This window comes from Mustela lutreola, chromosome 8 (genome assembly GCF_030435805.1).
Source record: "Mustela lutreola isolate mMusLut2 chromosome 8, mMusLut2.pri, whole genome shotgun sequence".
In the NCBI taxonomy this organism is placed as follows: Eukaryota; Metazoa; Chordata; class Mammalia; order Carnivora; family Mustelidae; genus Mustela; species Mustela lutreola.
The window spans coordinates 145,811,033-145,830,712 of record NC_081297.1 but is presented as its reverse complement, the minus strand read 5'-3'; the positions used below and the strand labels follow the sequence as shown (position 1 = coordinate 145,830,712).

General features: G+C 62.3%; 1 protein-coding gene across 1 annotated transcript; it reads left to right on the top strand.

Annotated features, from left to right (window-relative positions):
- The first annotated feature begins 1,896 nt into the window (after positions 1-1,896).
- On the top strand, positions 1,897-18,517 carry TTLL12 (tubulin tyrosine ligase like 12). The gene is made up of 14 exons (XM_059187193.1): positions 1,897-2,497; positions 5,868-6,040; positions 7,969-8,167; positions 8,782-8,941; positions 9,028-9,161; positions 11,191-11,267; positions 12,586-12,702; positions 12,793-12,987; positions 13,295-13,406; positions 14,105-14,256; positions 14,624-14,705; positions 16,587-16,655; positions 17,132-17,270; positions 17,524-18,517. Exons 1-14 carry the CDS (start codon positions 2,318-2,320, stop codon positions 17,673-17,675), a joined length of 1,941 nt encoding a protein of 646 aa, XP_059043176.1. The 5' UTR covers positions 1,897-2,317; the 3' UTR covers positions 17,676-18,517.
- Positions 18,518-19,680: the final 1,163 nt, after the last annotated feature.

The window sequence follows — 19,680 nt, the reverse complement described above, 5'->3', positions numbered from 1 at the left end:
TATCAATAGCCCTAATGTCACCCTCCCCTCCATAAAAAACCGAAGGAGGTGGAAGTAGAAGGAAAAGTAAATAAAGTTAAATTTCTTCTAAACCTAAATCTCATTAACAAGGATGCTTGATAGCAGGAATGTAACATTCCACCAGACTTCCAAATTGTCTTTACTTGATAGCAACTAAGCCTTCAATATCCTGATAGTATTCTTTGCCCTAATAGCCCTTCTGAACACCCCTTTGTCCTCACCTACCCAACTCCTGTGTATATAACCAACCACTCCTCACAACCCGGGGCAGCAGCAGCTCTTCCTGCCCACGGGCCCTGTCCCCGTGCTTTAATAAACCACCATTTTGCACCAAAGATGTCTTAAGAATTCTTTCTTTAGTCGTCGGCTCCGAACCTCCTCACCCCACTGAACCTGACTTAGGTTCTGGGACTTCATCACTGGGATCGAACCCCACATTGGGCTCCCTGCTCAGCATGGAGGCGGCTCTGCCTCTGCCCCACCACCTGCTTGTGCTCTATCTCTGCCTCTCTGTCAAATAAATAAAATCATTTTTAAAAAATGCTACTCAGGGGCACCTGGGTGGCTCAATGGGTTTAAAAGCCTCTCCCTTCTGCTCAGGTCATGATCCCAGGGTCCTGGGATCGAGCCGGGCATCAGGCTTTCCGATCGGTGGGGAGCCTGCTTCCTCCCCTCTCTGTCTGTCTGCCTCTCTGCCTACTTGGGATCTCTGTCTGTGAAATAAATAAAAATCTTTTTTAAAAAATTAAAAATAAAAAAATTAAAAATGCTATTCAGCTAAATTGTTAAAAAGCTGAACACCAAAGCCATGTTTTGTTTTGTTTTTTGCAACGATAACGTTCATATAAAGTTCAATGGTGGAGGGGGGAGGCGTTGCCTGTGTGGCTCAGTGGATTAAAGCCTCTGCTTTCAACTCAGGTCATGATCCCAGGGTCTCAGGATTGAGCCGCATAGGGCTCTCTGCTCAGTGGGGAGCCTGCTTCCCCCTCTCTCTCTCTCTCTCTGCCTGCCTCTGCCTACTTGTGATCTCTGTCTGTCAAATAAATAAATAAATAAGACCAAAAAAAAAAAAAAAAAGTTCAATGGGCACAGCCCAAAGGCACCAAGGTGTTTACTTTGGTGACACCAAGGTGTCACCAAAGGCATTTTTTAAAACCCCACAGACCAGAAGTGTACTTGGAACTGGATGTGGTTAATAATTTCATCCAAACAAGCTGTAAATTACAGCAGTTGAATTAGAAATCGTTGTTGTCAAAATTCACATTTTTTCATAATTAGAGTAACTGAAGTACAAAATGTCCGTGACGAAGCTGGTGGCAGATACATAAAAGTCCTTGAGCGCCGGAGGAACGTTTTCCCTGTGCCCTCACCAAGTGTGCTTTGGAAGTGTGAACCTTTGCACACCAACGTGACGTGTCCCGGCAGGATTGAACAAGTCCCCGGAACCACTGCATTTAATCCAAACACAACTTAAAACTTTTAATCAAAGTATTCAGAAACGAAAGCACAAAGAAAAATAAATAAATAAAATCAGCCTTCGCGCTTTTTAGCAACGATTGCAAAGTTGCAAACACAACAGTGAAAACGCGGGACACCAGGAAACACAGAACGTCCGAAGCCTGGTCTTGCAATTCCGCCCCCCGCACTGCGCAATGCCTCCGCGACGCGTCCCCGGCCAGGCACCGGCGCGGGCTTCACTGAACAAGCACGCGCTGGATCCGAACGCACGGAGAGTACGGAGGGCCGCGACTCTGCAGCCTCAACCTGGCGGCTCCTTCGGAAGCATCCGGGACCCCCTCCCACCCCCGGGGTCTGCGACGCGTCAAAGGCGAGTCCACGCCCGGAACAGCCCAGCTTCCAGGCCGGACTCCGGTCCCTTTTCCGGACTGTGCGTGGACAATTCCGCTTCCGACCGCGTGGACGCCGCACAACCTGGCTCCCGGCATCCCCCGGGACAGCCGCGGGGCGCGAGGGAGGAAACACCGCCCCCAGCCGGCGCGCGTGCGCACAGGCCAGCAGCGCCAAGCTCCCCACGCGCCGCACGCCCGCGCACCCCCCGCGCAGGCCCGCGCGTTCACGCATCGCGCACGCGCCCCTCGGCCGGCCGGGCCTCCGGGCTCCGGGCTCGGGTCCCGGAGCTTGGCTCCCGGCGGCCCGCGCGAGCCGGCGCCGGGCGGGCGGTGGGCGGGGGCCGCGGAGAGCTCGGGAAGAGGGCGGGGCGCGCGCGGGCGGGCCGAGTCGGAGGGCCGGGCCCGCGGTCCGCGGCGGAGTGGGACTCGGCGCGGGCGCTGCCGCCATGGACGCCGACGCGGGGTCGCAGAACCCAGAGAACGGGGAGCGCCGCGACCCGGACCGGACTGCGGAGGAGGACGCGCGGGCCCGGGCCGAGTTCGCGGCGCTGCACGGCCCGGCGCTGCGCGCGTCCGGGGTCCCCGAGCGGTACTGGGGCCGCCTCCTGCACAAGCTGGAGCACGAGGTGCGGGCGCGGGCGGGCGAGGCGCCGGCCGGGAGGACCGGGGCGCCGAGCGGGGCCGGGGGAGCCGGGGCGCGGGCGGCGCTGGACCCTTCTCCCGAGAAGGGCGTGGCTGCGAGCGGGCCGCTGGCCGAGAGCCGCGGGGGCGCGGCGCGGGGAGGCCGGGCCAGGGGCGCTGCGGGGCGGCCGGCGGCCCCCGGGACGACTGGTGCGCACGGGGCTGGGAGGGTGTCCGGGGCGGGAGGGGAGCGCGCGCCTTGCGGGGCTGCAGAAGCCTCGGCCGGGGTGCGACGCGCTGGGGGCGTGTCCGTGTTGGGACGCGGCGGGAGAAACGCGGGGGGTGGCCGTGAAGAGCGCCAGTGCCCTGGTGACCGACTTAGACGTCGCCTCCTCGGCGGTTTAGGAGCCTCTAGACTTTGGGGCCTAAGAGTGGCAGCAAGGGCCCAGCACCTGTGGCCCCGGTTCTGCCAGTGTCTGGGGCTGGCCGGGCTGTGTGCGCGACTCCCCTGGTGCGTCGGGACCTACCCTGAGTTCTCCGCACGCCTGCGTCCCGCAGCTTTGTCATCCCCATTATGCGGTTGAAAAAACGGAGTCACAGGAAGAGGAAGTGAGTTTCCCAAAGCCTGTCTGAGCTGGGAACCTGTCCCGCGCCTTCAGCCACTGCCACCTCCAGGGAGAGTAGATGCCCCGAGAGTCTGTGTGGCTTTAACTGTTCGGGTCACAGAATTATTTCTTGTCTCATCATTTGATTGGATTCCCCGGTCACCCTCATTTTTGCAGATGAAGAAAACAGATTGTGGGAGACGGAAATCTAAAGAAAAAGGTTCCCATGTTTCTAGATTCTCTGCCCTTTTGTGGGGACTGGCTCCCTTCTGCCCACCTGCCTTCTCTAGCTGGGCCTCCGGGGGGCGCCCCATGGGTACTGGCCAGTGAGCAGGCCCTGGTTTGGGGTCATTTGCGCAGCTGCTGAAGTCAGAGCGCTACACAGGACCGTTAGGGAGGCCTTCTTAGCTGGAACAAGGCTACAAGGCTCTTCTCGGGTGGGGGGCTGCCTTGGGGACCTAGACAGACTGGGACAGGTGATGAAGCGGAGCCCCAGAGCCAGGAAGAGGTAATAAAAAAAGACAGTGTCAGTGACACACAGTAGGTCCCTGCCTCTTGTGAATCTCCTTCCTGTATGGCTCGCCCTCCACTCCACCAGTGTTTCCTGAGCCCTTGGCTCTGGTCCCAGGCATATGCTGGGAACCTCCTCCAGTTTGTTAGGATGAGAAGAAGGTCCTCATTCTGGGTGAAAGGTACACGATATGGGAGCCCCCCCACCCCGGGCCTAGCCAGCCTCTGGGCAGTAAAACCTCATTAGGCAACACTAGTCCATCTGAGCTAGAGTCTCCTTCTGGAAAGCCCAATGGTGGAATAGGGCCCCAGTTCTCATAGTTTTAGAGGGGACCGGTTGGGGAGGCCTGAGACGAGCATCAGCCGGCACCAGCACATGGAGGGCAGTCACCAGAGGGCAGCGTCCCCTCTGGCTTGGCTGCTGTAGCACTACCGAGGGGGCAGCCAGTATTTTTCCATGACCCTCCCTTGCCGTGAGGGGTTATGGGCAGAGCTGTGAGTCATCACTTTACTAGACCCAAAACCTGCATCCATTGTTCTCGGTGAAACCTGCCACTCTCCTCTGGGCCCAGGTGTGGGGGAGGGCACCTGCCAACAGGAATGGGGTACCTCCACCTCCCCGCAAGGCCAGTGACCCTGGTACCTTGCCTCAAATCAGTTGGAAAGGATGGGGAGTGTTTTAAGATCGATTCCAACTCTCCCAGCAGGAACTTCCCAGCTAAAGCCATTCCCCTTCGATACCTCTTGGGGGCTTTTCCTCCATGGAGGGATCGTGGTACCTGTCATTTCACAGCGCGGGTAGGGAGGAGGCAGGCCCTCTGTCCCCAGGGCCTTAGGCTACCTCACTGTGTGCCCCTCCCTCCCATATGATTTGGGAAAGAGGACTGGGCATTTGGGTTCTAGATTGAAACCCAGAGTGAATTCCGGGCCTCTCAGAAGCTCTGTCCTGGAGGGAAGGTTGCACCCCAGCCCCCCACCCCCACTTCTGACTGCTCAGGGATCCTGGCTTGAGGTAGCTCCCCTTGTCTTCGGAGGGCCCAGGCGTGCTCCACCGGTTCCACAGCCTTCCCTGCCCTCAGCCTCTGTACCCCGGCCAGGGGTCCTTGCGGGTCCTTGCGCCACTGCCCCCAGCCACGTGTTCAGATCTTGCCCTGCTGTGCCACTCAGCTCCCGTCAGGCCCCAGCACCAGGGACCTGCGCCTCCCACCTTGCTCCGCACCGGCGGTCAGCTCCCTGGGCAAGATGGTGAGTGGTTCGGCCTCACAGGCTGGAGCCCGGCACAGAGAAGCGGTGTGTGCCTGAGTAGGGAGCTGGTTTGCATCTGCGTGAAGCTTGTTTCCGTCAGGGTCCTGAGAAGTGGGTTTCGGGGAACTGGCACTTGCTGAGTCCCTGCTTGTGCCAGGGACTGTCCGTGCACTGTTTGTTGATGGAACACTCAGCTCTCCTGGAAGGCCGAGGACGCTGCTTCCCCCAGGAGGGGCTGCTCTCAGCAGCAGAATGGTGGTGGCGTGCTCACAGGGCAGGGGCCGAGCTTAGTTTCCTCCAAGCCTTGGAGGTCTGTTCATCATTTCATCCTTCCCACAACCCTGGGGAGTCGGTGCTGCTGTTCCCGTCGTATGGATGGGGAGACGGAGGCACGGCGCGGTTCAGTGACTTGTTCAAGGCCCCACGGCCTGGCTCCAGCATCTGTCCTGAGGCCCCTTGCCAAGTGGTGGCAGACACACAGTGCGGGAGTGTGGCTGAGGGAGGCAGGCCGGCTGGCTTCATGTGCGTGTGGTTGGCAAGGAAACTCAAGGACCAGGGTCCTTATCTTTCTGACCCAGCACCTCAGGAGACCAGCCCAGAGCACACGCTGCACAGGCCCGAGCCGCTTCTCGGCAGGGCCGGCGCCCTGGCTGTGGGAGGTTCTCAGCCACCTGTTTTCCTTCTGGGGCACCTCTGCTGTCCTGCTGGAGGACTGGAGTGAGATCCCCGGCCCTGCCAGGATCCCAGCTCTTAGACTCACCTCTGGTCTGGCCACGCGTGCCTTCATCCCGCTTCTGAGCACACCCGGGACAGGAGCTGGTGACCCTGGTTAGGTCGCAGTTCTGGCTGATCTCCAGGAGCCTCAGTTTCCCCACCCAGACGATGGGTGGTTGGTTAATAAACAGGTCCTGCGTCCCTGAGGAGTTGGATTGGTCCTTGAGGCCAGGGTGTGGCGCTCTGCAAGGCAGGGGTTCTGGCCTGGGGAGCCCGCCAACACCCCTGCTCGTGGCCACAGGTTTTCGATGCCGGGGAGATGTTCGGGATAATGCAAGTGCAGGAAGTGGAGGAGGAGAGTGAGGGCGAGGAGGCCCGGGAAGCACGGAAGAAGCAGTCCAACCCTGGCGGCGAGCTCTGCTACAAGGTCATCGTGACCAGCGAGAACGGGCTCCAGGCGGCCGACCCCAACAGGTAGGAGCAGCAGGCCCGTGGTCTGTGGTCTGTGCCGTGGTCCTCAGTGCGGGCTCCTCTGGAGAGAAGCAGCCATGGCGGCCCTCATGTTTGCCATGTCCCGGGTGCTCGTGGCCACCCGAGGTTCCAGCCGGGCCCCGTGGTCGGGTTGGCCCCGACAGCTGCTGACGTTCCCGTGTGAGTCATGTTTCCGACAGACCCGAGCGCAGCCTCCCCGGCACTCCCCCCCCCCCCACCAGGAGGGTCCCACAGTCGGGGGGTGATGTGTGCCGATTGTGCCAGTGAGACGGGAAGGACCTGCCCAAAGTCACAGCCAGCCGAGAGCCGGCGTGTGGGACGCCGGGCAGCCTGACTCAGAGCCCGGACTGTTCGGAGGACCTTCCCCCGGGCCTGCTGAATCCCAGTCTCAGGGCTACTCAGGGATTGTAACAGGCTCTCCCAGGGCTTTATGTCCAGGCTGTGAGCAATGTGGTCTCCTTGATTCCTCGGGAGGACACCAGGGCCCAGAGCAGGCCTGGCGTGGCCCGGGGCCTCGGTGTACATGGGGCACAGCTAAGACTGGACCCTGGGATTCCTGCCTCCAGCCACGGCAGGCCTGCAGGCTCGTCTGTCAGACTGTTGGACCCTTGGAGAGGACACTTGCTGGCCTCTCAGGGTCCCCAGGCCCCTGTGTCCATAGCTCTTCAGGGAAGAGTCTGGCCGGCCTCCTCGTCTGCAGAGCAGCCTGTGAGGGGTGGGAGTGGTCACTCAGGGAACAGCAGCAGCCGGTCCCCTCCACCAGCGGGCTGTCTGACTCAGAAACTTGCAGGCTCACCGGTCACATTCAGCTCAGTGCACCTGCTCTGGGGCCTGGGCCCCGCAGCCACCTCCGGGAGCTTGCTGCCCCTCCACACCCTTGAGCGCATACCTCTGCCAGGCGGGCACCGGAGGGGTCGCGAGCGGAGTCCTGCCTTTGGTCTCCGCTCCTCCCACTCCACAGCCCTCCCCGCTCCCGGGCCTTTCTGCCTGCAGAGCTCGGAGTCTCCGCTGAGGGCCACACCCCAGCTTCATCCTCTCCCGCTCCTGCCGTGTACCGCACAGTCCTCCCGAGCACCGCACGGTCCTCCCGAGCATCGTCCCACCTTGAAGCGCAGCTTCCCGTGGTCAGAACCACTGAGCACAAGCGCTTGCTTTGCGCGTGCAGACAGACGTACAGTCCTAGAAGCCCAGTGGAACAAGTGCTGCTGATTCTGCCCCCCAGCCCAAGAGCTGGAATGTTTGCTGTCCCCCAAGGGAAGGGAGGTGAGGGTCGCTTTGCTCGGCAGGCAGACCACACCCCTGGGTGCCAGAGCTTCCCGTTCCGGCAGGGCTCTGGAGGGTGTCCAGGAGCCCTACCCTGAGGGGTAGGAGGGCAGGTGTGGCCCTGGGCCTGCCGTGGGAATGCCTGGCTGGTCCTCTGCGGTGGCCCCACCCCTGGGCTCTTTCAGGGGGGCTGGGCATGTGGGCCACAGAGGTCCAAATGTGTGGCGGCTTGCTGTGCCTGCCGGAGCCAGAGCCCCTTTGCATGCCTCCCTGCCACTGGCTTCCCGTTGTGTGCGGCATTTGCTTGTCCTGAGCGCCCACAGCTGAGGTGGCAGGGTGGGGGGCGCGGCCGGTCCGGCTGGTGCAAGTGCAGCTGGAGGCACTCACCGCGACAGCAGTCGATGGTAACAATCAGCGAGAACGCAAGGACTTGGTCCAGGCAGCAGGTTGTGTGTTTTGTCTCTTCTGAGTCTCACACTGGCCCCCAGACAGGAGGTATGGACCCCGTTGGTTTTTGCAGAAACTGGTAGAGGGCGTGGAAGCTCGCCAGGCCACAGCTGCAGGCCTTCCCCCTCTGCTCCCCCTCGTCACCCAGGCAGACCGCCCCCCCCGCCGGCCCTCACCCCTGCCCTCGGCTGTGCCCACAGCATCTTCCTCATCGACCACGCCTGGACATGCCGCGTGGAGCACGCGCGCCAGCAGCTACGGCAGGTGCCCGGGCTGCTGCTCCGCATGGCCAACCTGATGGGCATCGGGTTCCACGGCGAGCTGCCCAGCGCTGAGGCCGAGGACCTGGTGCTGGAGGAGATGTGGCGGTTCAACCAGACCTACCAGCTGGCACACGGGGTGAGCAGGGACAGCCCGGGGGAGCCAGGACCCAGCCCCAGGGGCCTCTGCCCCAGAAGTGAGCAGACTCTCCTTCCAGGGCCCCCCTTCTTCCCCAGGGCTCCCTCATGGCCGTTACTCAGCCTCGGGCCACCCTGTTCTCAGAGCCCTTGAGCTCACAGGACACAACCTCAGACCTCTAGATGTGGGCCTCATGACTTGGTTCCTGTGGCCCAGTGCCGTCGGGTTCTGTCATCCCCTGAAAGCCGTCAGGGTTTGCTCACATCCAAAGAGTCCTGTCCCTTAAGCACACGTCCTCGGTGTCCATCACCACCTCTCCTGCCAGCCTCCCCAGACCCAGCCTCACCATTTTGAGTGTTTCTCATGGTCTCAGACGTCACCACCTCCAGGAAGTGCCCCTCGCCCTCTCCCTGCCACACACACCCGTGTAGCTGGTAGGCTGTGTGTCTTCGTCCAGGCCCTTGTACTGTGTAACATCCAGCCCAGTGAAGGGGCTTGGGTGCCTGGTAGGTGCTCCAGGATCCGGGAGTTGGGGGCATGGGCTGGTTGGAGGGTGCCTGAGAAGGGGCAGCGGCCGGACCAGTGGACCCGGTTTCTGTGTGCTCTGCCTGCAGACGGCCGAGGAGAAGGTGCCGGTGTGGTACATCATGGACGAGTTCGGCTCGCGCATCCAGCACTCCGACACGCCCAGCTTTGCCACCGCGCCCTTCTTCTACATGCCCCAGCAGGTGGCGTACACGCTGCTGTGGCCCCTGCGGGACTTGGACACGGGCGGTAAGTGCCACACCCGCCCACCCCAAAGGACGGGCCCAGGCCCTGCTTTCCCACTGCCCCCTGATGGGCCACGTGTCTCGATGCAGAGGAGGTGACCCGGGACTTTGCCTACGGGGAGACCGACCCTCTGATCCGGAAGTGCATGCTGCTGCCCTGGGTCCCCGCCGACCTGCTGGACTTGAGCTCCTCCACACCCGAGCCGCCTGCCGAACACTACCAGGTGTGACCGTCTGCCCCTGACCTCGGGGCCTGGTGGCTTCTGGAACGTTCTTGGGCCACCAAATGCTACCGGGCGCCAGCTGGCTGCCCTGTGAGGGAGTGAAGCGTTTGTGAACATTCGAGAGACCAGGGTCTCCGAGCTCAGGCAGTGAGCCGGGGCCTCCTGCGGCTGTCCAGCCCAGAGGCCAGGGACCATGCTGTCCGAGGGTCGGAGCTGGGTGCTGGTAGTCAGTGCTGCTCTCTTCGTTTTCGGGGACTCCTTGCTAGGACTGGGGTGGGGGGGCACGGTGTGGGCTGCAAGCTTGGTTACAAATCCCAACTCCGTACTGTTTCTTCCTCCCCGGGGATATGAAGACTCTGTTCGAGCATCACACGGCGACTTCTCTGGCACACAGTAGGCCCCCAGCGAGTCCCACCATCATCCGTGCTGCGGTTCCCCACACCAGCGGCACTTTTCATCTGTGGCAGCCTCTCGGGCAAATCAGGGCGTCAGGGTTCGGGAGGCCCCGGGCCAGGGAGGAAGTGGAGCCTCTAGGAACATGGCCACTAAGAGACCAGGCAGGGCTGGACAGGGAACACCCTCCCCTGCCCTCTGGTCTCCTGCCACCGCCTCCCGTTGGCTGCCTGCAGTTTGGAACCCAGCCACGAGTGAGCCTGCAGTTGGCACCCGTGGGCGTGTGTGACTCTAGTCCTTGCAGCGTAAGGGCATGAGGTCCTGTTTGTCAGTCTTTACTGAGGATGAGGAAACAGGCATAGAAAGGTTAAGTAACCTGCCAAAGGTCACACAGCTCATAGGAGAGCTGGGGTACAACCCCAGGGGGCCTGTGACGGCCCGTGGGCAGAGGCTACAAGCCTTGCCCCACTGTGAAATCTGCCTGCCCACATGGGCACATCACACATTCACTGAGGGCCTCGGCGGGTGTTAGATCAGAGGAGCAGCCTGGTTAGCTCGAGCGAGAATGGGAAGCACCGGGGTGTCAGCCGGTCTATGGGGACTATGGTTGGGGAGAGGCTGGGCCGTCGTGGTGGGACCTCCTGGCACCTTTCCCGGGAATTCATGTAAGCCGTAGTGGTTGGACTGTCCGCGCAGGAAGCTGTGTGGTCGCTTGTCTTGAGTCCCTGGCGTGTTTCAGAGCCCCGTAGAGTCGTGGTACCTGTAGGTACTTAGTAAATGGGTGCGTGCTGAGGCGGAAGCCTTCAGAGTGGCTTAGGGCCAGAGGCTTCCTGATCTTGGGTGGCTCCAGCAGGCGGGGTGGGGCGGGGCCAGCCCTGGGCCTCCCACCGGAGGCCAAACTCGAGTTGCCCGAGCATCCTGGTTGCTTGTCCCCATCTGACATCCAGCTTGGGCCTGTGCTCTGGGCTTGGGGGCCGCTGGTATGAGTTTAGGATCGTGGGGTACACGGCACGCGTTTGTCATCTCCCATGCTTTCTGTGGACAGGAGGGGGGGATTTGGCCTCGGAGCCCCTCTCTGAGTGTGCCGGGCTTGTCATAGAGCCCAGGAGCTGAGAGAGGGCTGCGGGGCCTTCCCCGCATAGCGTCTCTGTTCCCCGTCTCTGCGCCCGAGGGAGCAGCCCCTTCGGCCCCACCCACACCCACGGGAGATGAGTTCCTCCCACCTCCCGGAGTCGGAGTCGCAGTCTGGGTGTGTTTTAAACCATCACGTGGTGTATGTTGGAACCGCACTCTGGCACTCCGCTAGCATCAGGCACCCGCCCCCCGCCCCCCCGCCAGGCAGGCTTTATGCCTTCCCAGCTGCCCGCATTGGAGCTAGCGGAGCGCGGAGATTTTGAAGATTTTGAACAGTGTTTCCGTTTTTCTTTGACACAAATGGGTCGCTTGGCACTTGAGGGGCCTTGAGCCCCAGAGTCCCGGGGCGAGGGTGGTCCGAGGGCTCTGGCTGCTGCTGGGCCTGTCGGAAGGCTGTACCTGTGGTCTGGGGTGCCCCCTGATATGCCAGGATGGGGGGTGGCATGTGTTCCCGCACTCCTGTCTTGGAGGTCTGTTTCTACTTTCAGTGCTTTCTTTCTAGGCCATTTTGGAGGAGAACAAGGAGAAGCTGCCGCTCGCCATCAGCCCGGTGGCCTATCCCTGCGACCACGTCTTCAAGTGCGTAGCCCCCCTCAGCTCCTGATGAGCCTCCCCGCACCCCCCAAGGCCCCCCGCCGGCTCCGAGAGCCGCGCCTGGCACAGGGAGGCGCTCCGAAAGCCTGCCATGTCCCGGTGGCACGGCAGCAGTGGCAGGAGCCCAGGGCAGAGTCCAGGATCACAGAGAGAATGCTGTGAAGGTGACAGGCTGCTGGGGTTCCTCTGGTCCTGGGGTGAAAACAGCCAGGCCTGCCCCAGGAGTCAGGGAGCCTGAGCCGACCGTGAAGGCGTGGGGCGCCTAGCGGAGGCGGCCAGGCTGCCGCGAGGGGCGGTTTGCAGGCGCCAGCAGGTGTGGGCTGGCAGGTGAGGCGACACCAGGCAGGCTGGACGCCAGGTGGAAGCAGACACCCCGTAGTACTGGTGAGAGGTGGGTGTGCCGTGCTCGCCGCTGGATGTGGCACAGGCTCAGAGGCGGGTCCCAGCCTGGCTTCTGCCTCCATGGGAGTCCCTCCCTCTGGCTACTACCCAAGCCTGGTCCAGCCAGAAATGGGCAGCCCAGCCCGCTGCCCCTTCCCTGAGGCCAGCCCAGGGGTCCTTTCTGGTGCCCAGGCCCACTACCCAGTGTCCATCCACCCTCAGGGTCACAGGCCCCACTGAGGCCAACTTAGTCTTGGCCTCCTGCTCCCAGTCCTGCCCCAGGCTCCAGCCACAGACCGAGGGCTTCATGCCAGCCTTGCCCCTGGCAGTCACCTCAGCTCTTCCCCCGGACTGTTGTTCCAGGCTGGGCCCCCCTCTTGCCTTCATCTGCCTCTGCGCCGTGCCCCCTGAGCTCCTGGGCTCTGTCCTCACCTCTCCCCGGGGCCAGTGGGGGCCGGGCCGGGCCGGGCTGGCAGCAGTGAAGACTGGTGTGGAACAGGGCCTGGCCCGGGGCACCCGTCTTGGCTACACACACCCCCACAGGCCCCTGGACTCCAGCTGCCTTCTCGGCCAGCGATGCTCAGTGTGTGAGTGAGAGGCTGGTTGTGTCCGTCCTGGTTCCATGTGGGAGGCAGGACCTGTTAGACACTCGGGTTATCCCGTGTCACCCCAGTGACAAGAGTGAGTTGGGCTGTGATCCCATTTTAGAGGCGGGGACGTTGGGGTCAGAAGGATCCTCGTCGCCCTACCCTGCAGGCCAGCAGAGAGGGTGGGGCCAGCACTGCCTGTCCGGCCTCAGGGCCCGAGCCCATCCGTCTGTCCCCTTCTCCTCCACGCCAGCCCAGGTTGGGCTGCGCCCGAGTCCCCGGGGCGCGGGGTGGGGTGGGGGGGCACGGCTGGCTCAGCCCAACTCTGCCCGCAGGGTCTACACAGACATCCAGCAGGTGCTCAGGCACCTGACACACCCGCGCTTCACCTTCGCCCAGAGCGAGGCGGACGCGGACATCCTCTACAACTTCTCCCACTTCAAGGACTATAGGTGAGCACCCCCCTGCCAGGCCTGGGGTTGGGGAATGCCCCCAGAGCCCCTGCCACCCCTGACCCACGGGCGTGTGCCTCGGCCCCACAGGAGGCTCAGCCAGGAGAGGCCCAACGTGCTGCTGAACCAGTTTCCCTGCGAGAACCTGCTGACGGTGAAGGACTGCTTGGCCTCCATCGCGCGCCGGGCTGGGGGCCCCAAGGGCCCGGCGTGGCTGCCCCGCACCTTCAACCTGCGCACCGAGCTGCCGCAGTTTGTGAGCTGCTTCCAGCAGCGGGAGAGGCGGTGAGGGCCCCCGTCACTCCTGCAGCCCCACCCCCCCAGCCTCCCCCCACCCGGCTCGCCCCTGCTGCGTGCTGGCCACGGCACTGAGGGCTGTGGGCACCGGGCACGGCCGGGACCATGGCCATGGACATATCCATGTCTTGGCTAGAGCAAGTTCTTCCTAACTCCGTGAGGTCAGCCCCTGACGGCCCTGCTGTGACAGCTCCTACTGCTCCCTGGGAGGGGTTGGGTGTCCTTCTCCAAAGGCGACCGTGGTCCCCAGAAGGTGGGTGCAGGGCACAGCCTAGCCAAACCCATGTGCTCTCAGGGGCCAGGACAACCACTGGATCTGCAAGCCCTGGAATCTGGCCCGCAGCCTGGACACCCACGTCACCAGGAGCCTGCACAGTATCGTCCGGCACCGGGAGAGCAGCCCCAAGGTGAGGCCATGCGGCGGCGGGGACTCAGGCGGGGCCGGGGCTTGGCTCCTGGTGTCTCTGAAGCCCAGACCCTGCTCCTTCCAGTGCCCTGGCCAGCGGGGATGGGGAGGGAGAAGCCCTTGTCCAGAGCTGTCCCAGGCGTGTCTGACCTCAGAGTCCTCACTCGCTGCCCCACTCGAGACCGCCCAGCAGGAGGGAGGCAGCCAAGCCAGGGAGCCCCGAGACTAGGGTGCTCTTGTGACACGGAGCCCGGCAGGGACAGTATCGGGGTGGGGGGGGGGATAGGGGAACGGTTATGGGTCGAGGAAAGCGTGCCAGTGGGATGACGGCTGAGCGGGATTCCAGGCAGCGGACGAGGAGTCGAGATTACAGCGGAGAACTCGCATGCGGTTGTCAAAACCTGAAAACTGTCGGGACCTTTTCCTTCACTTCAGCTAAAGTGAAGGTGAAGATTCAGAACTTGCCGCCGCCTAGACAGGGTTTGAAAAGTCCGAGAGAAAGGAGCCAGGTGCAGGGCACAGGCTCCTGGGGCCAGAGCAGGAGTGTGTGCCAGTTTCTCCAGGATGTGGGGACCGTGTCCGGATGTCCCACAGGCGTGAGCCCGTCGCCAGTGAGGACAGATGCCGATGGGGCGAGGTTGGGGTATCGCCAGGCCCAGGCGAAGGGAGAGCTGCCGCAGCCCTGCGTGTGTCTTCTAGGTCGTGTCCAAGTACATCGAAAGCCCAGTGTTGTTCCTTCGAGAAGACGTGGGGCGGGTCAAGTTCGATGTCCGCTACGTCGTGCTTCTGCGCTCGGTGAAGCCCCTGAGGCTATTTGTCTATGACGTGTTCTGGCTGCGCTTCTCCAACCGGTAGCTGGGATGCTGGTGGGGGGGTGGGCGACGGGGCCCCCTTTATCGCGGGGTCGGGAAGCCGGTCCTGGAGCTCCTTCTCCGCCACACACCTGGCGGGTGGCCCAGCTGAGCCCAGCTCTGTCCTCCAGCGGGAGTTCTCGCCCAGCCTGCATCAGCCACGGGCGGGGACCCGGACAGCGCTTGTCACTGTCAAATGAGCACCAAGCGGAGCAGGTCGTGAGGACATTCATGGGCCGTCCGGGTGTCTTCACAGACAAGCTCTGAGGGGCTGCGGGGCACCCCTCACTCTGATGGGGGGGCAGGCGTCCAGCGGGGTCTCTCAGAGCACTGTCCCATGCACTGTGTCCATGTGCTCCTCCTGCAGGCCCTTCGCGCTCGACGACCTGGACGACTACGAGAAGCATTTCACTGTTATGAACTATGACCCGGAAGTGGTGCTGAAGCAGGTAGGTTCACTTGGATGCAGGCCAGACCCAGACCCCACACCCCTCAGCCTGTTTTCTGGGCAGACTGTGCAGACCAGCTGCCTTCTGGTACCCGTGTTAATCCCAAAGCAGGAGCCTCCCACGTCCTGTGGCAGGTCTCAGCTGGAGGCACAGACTGCCTTCCGTCCGGCACCCCCCCGAGCACGGGGACCAGTGAGGGTGGGCGGCACAGGGGTGCAAGTCACATGGCCCCCGGGGCAGGCTGCTGCTGGACCGTGACCCTGCCTGGATCCTGGATCCCTGCTGTCCCCCATGCTGTCTGGGCACTTTGGGCAAAGGGACATCAGGGCAGAGCTCCTTCCGAGGTGAGGGCCTCAGACCCTGGCTGGCCAGCAGTGCACCTGGATTAGGTGGGCTCAGCCCAGGCAGAGGCAGAGCCAGCTCTGGGTGGAGGAGAGAAAGGCTGCCTCACACATCGTCCCAGAAGTGGTTGGTGGTTGTTTCAGGTCAACAGGAAGTAGGGCTCACCCTCCCCACCCCCTCACCCGCGCTGCTCACCCCAAAGCCTGTAGGTGGCCCTCTCGGCCACTGAAGGTGAGAATTACCTGTTCCAGGCGTGTTCCGATTCTTTTCAGCATGAGTATATCCTAATACTCTTCAGATGACGATTCTGCATATGTATGTAAGGTTTTGCGTGAATGCTGTCCTGCTGAGCAAACCTTTCTATGGTTTTATTCTTCTCTGAGCATCACGTGTACATTCGTCATTGTTCTTTTTATAAAGTTGTTTTTTTTGTTTTTTGTTTTGTTTTTAGTTTGCTAGAGACACAGCGAGAGAGGGAACACAAGCAGAGGGAGTGGGAGAGAGAGAAGCAGGCTCCTTGCCAAGCAGAGAGCCTGTGGGGCTCGATCCCAGGACCCTGGGATCATGACCCGAGCTGAAGGCAGAGGCTTAAGGACTGAGTCCCCCAGGCGCCCCAAGATTTGTCATTATTGTTAAATGGGGCTGGGGGCGTTCTTGTCCTGGGATGTTCTTGTCATTCACCTATTAGTAGACATTCAGGTCATTTCGGGTTTTCGCCATTAGTACATATGCTGCACTGAACACTCCTGGGGACACCTCGCTGTGCCCGTGTCTCAGCAGCCCTCGAGGGTGGATGGCGGCCTCAGAGCGCCCGTACCCTTGCTCACACCCAGCCCCACCGCTGCTGCCTATCCTGGGCTGTGTTGCAGGCAGGTCCCTGGGACACTGCACCACCCGCAGGGCCCTGGGACATGGTTGGAAGTTGTCTCTGAGAGAACGGAGTGCCTCCCTCCAGCACCCCAAGGGTCGTGTTTTCCTGGAAGCCCCCGGGTAGGGGGATGTGTCGCCAACAGGATGTGAGCATCAGGCTTCCGCAGGGAGCCTGTCCTGGCTCATCCTTTGAGGAAGGCCCCCGAGCTCCCTGCAGGCTCGCGCCCGTGTGTTTTGGATGAGGGCTTGGCTTGAGAAACCTTGCTATGCGCCGTGCTTGTTGCCGGTGCTGAGCAGCGAGCTCGGGCCTGGGTCCAGCCTCTGCCTCTGGCGCACTGTTCTGAGACCCACATGGTGCCGTGTCCGTCCAGCCTCCCAGTAGCCCCACCGATAGCGTGCCAGACAAGGGGCACTGTCCCATTTCACAGATGGTGACGCTGAGCCGGACAAGTAAATCTGCTTGTCCTGAGTCACAGAGTAAGATCCGGAGCTCAGACTCCAGCTCCTGCCTCCCATCTGTGCCCGGGTGCGGGGCTGCTCATAGGCTGCTGGCACTGACTTGTGGCCCCAGCGAGTGCCAGAGCCACATATGAAGGCAAGGCAGGCTTCCCTGCTCCCTGCCCCGAGGTAGCCCCAGGCAGAGCGTGATGGGCCGCGTGTCTGTCGCAGGTGCACTACGATGAGTTCATCCCTGAGTTTGAGAAGCAATACCCGGAATTTCCCTGGAAGAGCGTCCAGGTGAGTCCTGGGCAGAGCTGCAGAGGCCAGGCCTTCCCTTGCGGGCGGGCGTGGGCTGGGTGGGGGTCTTGGCCTGGGGATGGTCCTGCTCCTCCCACACCGGGCCTTGCGGGGTGTTCTGGAGGGACTCGGAGCATGGTTGGGACCGCCCGCTGGCAGTAGGCCCTACCTGGTCCCAGAAATGGCAGACCTGAGGGGGCGGGCACATCCGGAGATCCAGGTTGGTCCCCGCAGGCGTGCACCTCTGCGCAGAGGGGACTGGGGACTCGGGGGCAGTAGCCAGGCAGCTTAGCAGTCGTCAGACACGGCGGTGGCAGCCAGGGGTGCAGACATGAGGCTGGAGGAGGAAGCATCGTGGGCTTTGGGGCCGTAGCTCAGGTAGAGGCAGGGAGGCGTACAAGGAGCTGCTCGGGGTGGTGGGGGTGGTCCCGGCCTCAGACCTGTGTAGCCCCCAGCCCGGCCTCTCTGTCCTCCAGGCTGAGATCTTCCAGGCCTTCACGGAGCTGTTCCAGGTGGCGTGTGCCAAGCCGCCGCCCCTGGGCCTCTGCGACTATCCCTCATCCCGGGCCGTGTATGCCATCGACCTCATGCTCAAGTGGGACGACCGTCCAGATGGTGAGGGGGTGCCCCCGCCCCGTAATCCAAACCACCCCCCCTCCGCTTCACCCAAAGCCGATCATCCAGCCCTCCCCCGCCCGGGCACAGAGACAGATCTGAGATGGTGTCTGCCTCGGGTCCACCAGAGATCTGGGGCGGGGGCACACCGTTAGGGGGTGGCCTTCAGGTCGGGACAGAGCGTGAGGGGGAAGGGCAGCGAGCCACGGCAGAGCCAGGGGGGAGCTCGTGCCCCGTGCTCTTGTGCCATCAGGGACACGAGTGATGCAGCCGCAGATCCTGGAGGTGAACTTCAACCCGGACTGTGAGCGGGCCTGCAGGTACCACCCGGGCTTCTTCAACGACGTCTTCAGCACCCTGTACCTGGACGAGCCCAGCCACTGCCATGTCACCCGCCTGGTCTAGGTGCTCGTGGCTCCGCACTGCCTGCCAGCCCCTTCCGGCCTCAGCGGGCAGAGCTGCTTCCGCGAGCCCCTCCCCTCCTCCCTCGGGCACAGCCTCGTCTTGGAGCTGTCATCCTGGTGCCACCTTGGGGGGCTCAGTGTCCTGCTCCCTCCGAGGTCAGGAGCAGGGCCAGGCAGGGTGTGCCGAGCGCTGAGTCCCAGGCCCCTGTCTGTGCTCCCTTACCGCCATCCGTGCTCCGCTGAGGGCTTTTTCTGGAGAGTCTGGTTCCTGGGCTGCCGTTTCCCAGGGGATTGGCGGCTGCGGGTTCTGGGGAGCACGAGGTTCCCCCAGCAACACCTGCAGAGCCCACATACGAACGGGGAGCTGGGTGGGCTGCTTCTCCAGGGGGCCTGCTCGTGTATCGTGACTGCTGGGGCGGGGTGTCCCCACCCCTGCCCCCCAGAACAGCTGGGCACCTGCTTCCCGGACTGCGCCTTCTTGGTTCCCACTCGACCAAACCTTTCCCAGGCAGCTTCCCATGAGGTTCCCGGCCGGGAGGGCCATGGCCTTAGGCTGCTCTTCCCTTTCCCCGTGGCAAGAGCAGGCTGTCCTCGGACCCCGGCAGACCCGGCTGCCCGCCGGGCATGGCAGAGCTGTCCCCCTCGCCTGCCGTCGGCTGGGGCCTCAGGGACAAGTGTGGGTGGCGGAGCCTGGCAGCAGATGGCCAAGGAAGAGGATTCCAGGGAGAAGTTGATGTTACCGTCAGGTGCTACCTTTCACCTGAGTCTAGCGTCAAAATGTTGGATTTTTGTTAGTTTTTCATTTATGGGAGGAATATATAAAGATTCTTGTTATTTCCGTAACTTTGTTTCTGAAATTTGGAGTCGGATGCTGGTGTGTTTTGTGTAGCCCCAGTGGCCCCAGGCCTGGCTGACAGTGGGGTTGGGGGGAGAGTTTGACCCCCTCCTTGGGGGGTGGGGGTGGGGCACGGAGCTTCATTCACTGTGAAGCCAAGAAACAAAACTGGGCTGGGCTGCGCTTCCTGTCCGTGTGTCCACTTGGCTGTGTGTGTCCGTCTTCTTTGTCACCCAGAACCTCAGCTGTCGGCTGGGGAGACACCCCTTCCCTCCAGCCAAGCCGTGATGTAGCGAGCAGGACACACGGTCTCTGGTTTTTCCCCTGGAGAGCCGCTGGCGTCCTGCCCTCTCCTTGACGCGACCTGTACCGTAATAAACTCGGCCTTCTTGACCTCGGCCTCCCTCTGTGTGGAGGCCCCAGAACCACAGGTCCGGCGCCGTGTGTCAGCGTCTTCCTGTTCGGTTGTCGAAGAAAACCAAAATGTCCAGACGTCCCCGTGGAGAAACGAGAGAAGATGGCGTTTGGGCTGCCAGGTGCCCGTCTGGGTCCGTTAGGGCTGCGGTAACAATACCACAACCCCGGGCCTCGCCCGACAGAAGTTGCTTCTTCACGGTTCTAGAGTGGGGGCGTCCCGGGATCGGGGCGGCCGACTTGGTGTCTATAAGGGCCCTCTTCCTGGTTCACGGATGGCCACTGTGTCCTCATGTTGGAAGGGGCAAGGGAACTTTGTGGGTCTCTTGTAAGGACACTGACCCCATTCATGAGGGCGCCACCCTTGTGACCTGATCCCCTCCCGAAGTCCCCACCTCCTGTGACACGCAGCGGAGGGTAAGATTCAACATAGGGGTTTGGGGGAACACTCCGACCAGGTTCCTCCCCCAAAGCTGGATTCCCCAGCACTGGTTCCATTTCAGAGCAGAACACAGCAGGGACAGATGGGGAGCTGAGGCTCCCCTCCGCATCATGGGCAGTGCCCAGGAGCCTTGTCCTGGTGCCAGCCCTGAATCCTAGCTCAGCGCACGCTGTTGGGGCCTCAGGACACGGGATTCTCTTCCTACCTGTTTCCTCAGCCTGGGGCTGGGGTTAGTGGGAGACCCCAGCTGCTCTGGACAGCCAGAGGGTCCAGGGGGCGGATGCAGGAGGGGCCTGAGCACTGTAGGCCAGCCCA